A 5,247-nucleotide genomic window follows, 5' to 3' on the forward strand; every position below is an offset into this window, starting at 1 on the left:
AATGATATCACTGGTATTTTAAGGAGAGACACTATTCATAAAGTCTTGCTGTACGCTGATGATCTGCTGCTATTTATTTCTAATGTTGAGACTTCATTACCCCATACCCCTTTACTCTCCTGTTTTAGCCAGTTCTCAGGTTATAAATTAAACCTACATAAAAGTGAACTTTTCCCTTTGAATAATTTGATACCAACAAATTCTAACCTTCCTTTTAAAACTGTAAGAAACCAATTTACCTACTTAGGTGTAAAAATAACTCAAAACTATAAGCGTCTATTTAAAGAAAGTTTTTTTTACCCTATTGAATCACGTAAAAAGGATACTATCAAATTGGTTGCCTCTTTCGTTATCGCTGATTGGCTGAATTAACTCTTTTGTGTTTTTTTTAGAGTAAGTATTTTGACGTTTATTTTCACAGTTGATACACCATTCCAATACGTTTATAGTTAGTCAAGTTAAGATTCACATAAGTAGAGAGTTTGTTTATACAACTTTAACAGATAATAACATCAAGTCCTTCTATTCCTTCTCCTCCAGGGACAGTCTGTCAAACAGGTACACTCCCAGGCCATTTTCAGGGGCCCCCACTCTCCTCAGGTTGGTGATGTAATCTCCAAGCTTCTTGATCATCTTCACTTGCTCATCTAGGTAGTTCCTCTCCAGGAAGTCGCACAGATGAGGGTCACCATGCTGATTGGAGAGCTTGTGCAGATCCAGGAGACTCAGGTTCAAGTCCTTCTCCATCTGCAGAGCTCTCTGCATTGCCTCCAGACCATTGCTCCAATCATCCTGCTCTGGCTTCTTGATGTCCTCCAGTTCTATCCGGCCTCCTCGCAGGTTCTGAAATTCCATCCATTTCTCGGCATGCTGCTGTTCCTCATGGGACTGCTTCCTGAAGAACGTGGCGAAGTGATGTAGGCTAATATCATCCCGATCAAAGTAAAAGGACATGGAGAGATAAACATAGGAGGAATAGAGCTCCATGTTAATCTGCCTGTTGACTGCATCTTCACATTCCTTGTGGAAATTCTGACAGACTTGGGAAGCCATCCTGTTCAGTGGACAACTACAACTCGCTCTCACCTGGGGAAGCTGCTCGAATTAACTCTATTAAAATGAATATATTACTTAAATTTATATATATTTTTCAGGCATTGCATGTTTTTATTCCTAAATCTTTCTTTGATTATCGTGACTCGATTATATCTTCTTACATATGGAAGAATAAGCGTTCTAGATTAAATAAAATTCATCTTCAGAAAGAGAAAAAGAATGGAGGATTAGCCTGACCAAAATTTAGATTTTGTTATTGGACAGTTAATATAAGAAATCTTACATTTTGGTTATATTACATTAATCGTGAGGATTGCCCGATGTAGGTTTTATAGAAGCTAACTCTGTTAATATATTTTCTATTATTTCTGTTCTTGGATCCTCACTTCCTTTATCTCTGAGTAAGTTAACTGATAATCTGGTAGTTAAACGCACTATGAGAATTCGGATACAATTCCGAAAATACTTTGGCTGATTGAGATTTTCTCTTTTGAGTCCCATTTTTCCTAATTATTTTTTTAGACCCTCTATGATTGATGTGGCTTTTTAAGAATGGGATAGATTAGGTATTAAATACTTGCAGGAATTGTTTGTAGAGGGAAATCTCTTTTTGTTTGAACAACTGTCAACTAAATATAGTTTACCCAAAACTCATTTTGTTGGGCACGTGGCCAAGTGGTTAAGACGTTTATCTAGTGATCTGAAGGTCGCTAGTTTGAGCCTCAGCTGTGGCAGAGTGTTTGTGTTTTTGAGCAAGGCACTTAACCACACATTGCTCTAGTGTCTGTGCGAAGAGTGGCGCCCCACACAGACTTCCAACCTGCACCTTGTAAGGCATGAAAATGCCCGACTCAGGCCTCTCATGGTCTGAGTCGATGTTCCCTCCCTCCCCTCTCCATTTTTTTCCATACCTACAAATAAGAGATTTTTTACGGTCTCAAGTAAGTACATTTCCTAAAAGTCCTGATAAGAATCTACTAGATGCAATTTTTAATTTGAAACCTTTTTATAATGGTTCCATATCTGATATTTATAATATGCTGTTGGAAATGAGAAGTCTTCCTTTAGATAAAATTAAAAATCTTTGGGAACAGATTTACAGACTTCAATTTCTGAGGAAACTTGGAATCAAATTTTTAAATTGGTTAACACTTCATTGTAATGTGCCCGCCACACTCTCCTACAATTTAAAGTGGTCCATAGGGCCCATATGACCAAGGATAAGTTGTTTTTATTTAGAGATATCTCCATCTTGTGATAAATGTAATAATGGAGAAGCTTCACTCATTCATATGTTCTGGACATGCCCGAGTCCTTATATTGGAAAGAAGTATTTCAAACTTTCTCGATACTTTTCAAAGTAAACTTTAAGCCTAATCCTTTGACCACTTTATTTGGTATTGTTGGAGGAAAGGATATTATTTTGGAATCATCTGACTTGCACATTTTGGCTTTTATTTCTCTTACGACCAGAAGGATGCTTTTGCTTAAATGGAAAGATGTGGCCCCTCCTACTCACGCTCAATGGTTATGTGATGTGATGTCATGTTTAAATTTAGAGAAGAGTCGATGTTCAATCTCTGAATTTAGCCCAGACTTTCAAACATTGTGGGGACCTTTTTTGAATTATTTTAAAAACCTCTGATTTGCTGTTAAAGCACAGATGATGACAAATATTTTTTTTCCTTTTTTTTCTTTACTAATCAGCTTCGGTCTTGGTAGTGGGTTGGATTTTTTAATATGACAAAATTACTATGTTTCAATGTTATGAATTAATTAATCTGTATGAATATAGGGCAAGGAGACTTTATGTGCGATTTAGTATAATGTATTGATTTTTTTTCTTGTACTCTGTATATGTAAAATTAATAATAAAAATATTGGAAAGAAAAAGGAACGTAGAACAGTACAGCACAGGAATTAAACTAGTAATCAAATATCCCACTAAACCAATTCCTTCTGCTGACATAATGTCCATATCCGTCCGTTTCTTGCATACCCCTTTCTAAGAACATCATGAATACCTCTTTTGTAACTGCACCACCAGCCATCCCACCGTTCTCTGTGTAAAGAAAAAGTATTTCCCCTCACATCTACTTTGTAATTACTAGGTCTCACCTTAAATGGATCTCATCCAGTATGAAGTATTTCAACATGGAAAAAAAAGATGGTACTCTATCTCTATTAATGCCCTTGGTAAGTTTATAAACTATAGGATCTCAAATCAGCCTCTGCCACTCTGTAGAAAGCAACACAACTTCGTCCAAACACTCCTTATAACACACACCTCCTAATCCAAGCAGCATCCTGCTGAACCCTCTCCAAAGCAGCAACATCCTTCCTGTATGGGCTTCCAGACTGAACACATTTATTCAGACTTTGCCTAGATAGCAGCATAATTCTTAAATCAATTCCTCAACTAATAAGGACAAGCATGCCACACTTTTCTATCAACCTGTGCAGCCACATTCAGGGAGATACTGACAGCCCCAAGATCCCTCTGCTCGTCAACACTGTTAAGGTGCTTGCCATTAACAGAATCTTATCTCTGCCAAAGTGAAAGGGAGAAAGGGAGAGAGAGATCAGGAGAGCTAGAATCGGTGAGTGGCTGCTAGACTAACATCAGACACAGGCCACACTGTCTCTGACCTGCCTTCATCATTGTGGAATTAGGACAATCGTTGGGGATAAATACGAGCTGCGTGAAAAACAGCGATCGGTGCTAACCCCGATTCCAGTCGCCGATGGGGCCTGTTTCACTGTTTTAACGGTGCCTCCGGAAACTCAGCATCTGATGGGAACGAGGAGGGATCCAGAGGGAAGCAACACACACAGAATGCTGGAGCAACGCAGCAGGTCAGGCAACATCCGTGGAAAGTAACAAATACTCAATGTTTCAGGTAATTCCCACTCTTGGGATCTAGCACCAAACTAATTTTCCCAATCTACCTGCACATTGTAATCCCTCATGACAATTATAACATTGCCCTTGTGGCATGAATTTTCTATCCCGCGTTATAATTTGTAGACTATATCCTTCCTTCCTTCTGCGTGTGCGTCCATATACAAGTCCCATCAGGGTCTTTTTACACTTGGAGTTCTTCAGCTCTATCCATAATGATTCAACACCTTCCCACCCTATATCACCTCTTCTAATGATTTGATTTCATTTTTTGCCAATGGAACAATGCCACCCCGCCTGTCTGCCTGTCCTTTCAATACAATGTGTATCCTTGGACATTAAGCTCCCAGCTACAATCTTCTTTCAGTCATGATTCACTGGTGGTTACAACATCATACATGCCAAGCTGCAACTGTGCGACAAGTTCATCTGCCTTATTCCGTATACTGCGTGATTTAAATATAACACCTTCAGTCCATTGCGATTTTATCCCACCTTTTACATTTCAACTCATCCCACTGACTGCAATTTTGCCCTATCATCAGCCTCTGCTTGCTCAGAGCCTCACTGCGCATCGCCTCTGTTTGTAAACCAACTACCTCACCCCCAGCATTGTCTTGCCAGCTCCCATGCCCCTGACAAATAAGTCTAAGCCACACCGAACAACTCTAGCCAACCTGCCCGCAAGGATATTGGTCTCCCTTGGGTTCAATTGTAACCTGCCCCTTTTGTACTGATTGTGCCGTCCCCAATGATCCATAAATCTGAACCCCTGCCACCTGCACCAGTTCCTCAGCCACACGTTCATCTGCAAAGCCATCCTATTCTTACCCTCACTGCCGCGTGGCAGCAATTCAGAGATCACTACCCTGGAGGTCCTGTGTATGTCATCATATTCTACCCCAAACTGAGTTCCTTCCAGGCACTTACAGTAGAACGGAGAAATGCAATAGAATAAATGAAAAACTGCACACAAAGTTTGCCAAACTAACAGTAGAGTTGTAGAGTCCTTGAAAGCAAGTCCATACGTTGTGGAAATAGTTCAGAGTAAAGTTATCTAAACTGACTCAGGAGCCTGATGGTTGAAGGGTAATTACTGTTCCTGAACCTAAGGATCTTGTACCACCTTCCCGATGACAACAGCGAGAAGTGAGCATGTCCTGGATGGTGGGGGTGGTGCTGGGGGCGTGGCCTGGCTCTTGACAACGGATGCTGCTTTCTTGTGGCAGCGCTCCTTAAAGATGTGCTCAATTTACCTGTGAGGGGCTGGGCTGTGTCAAGCACTTTCT

General features: G+C 40.2%; 1 protein-coding gene across 1 annotated transcript; it reads right to left on the bottom strand.

Moving 5' to 3' along the window:
- Positions 1 to 390: 390 nt before the first annotated feature.
- LOC134346979 (ferritin heavy chain B-like) lies at positions 391 to 1,114 on the bottom strand. Its single transcript, XM_063048905.1, has one exon. The coding sequence runs from the start codon at positions 1,051 to 1,053 to the stop codon at positions 523 to 525; it is 531 nt and encodes a 176-aa protein (XP_062904975.1). The 5' UTR covers positions 1,054 to 1,114; the 3' UTR covers positions 391 to 522.
- Positions 1,115 to 5,247: the final 4,133 nt, after the last annotated feature.

This window comes from Mobula hypostoma, chromosome 5 (genome assembly GCF_963921235.1).
Source record: "Mobula hypostoma chromosome 5, sMobHyp1.1, whole genome shotgun sequence".
In the NCBI taxonomy this organism is placed as follows: Eukaryota; Metazoa; Chordata; class Chondrichthyes; order Myliobatiformes; family Myliobatidae; genus Mobula; species Mobula hypostoma.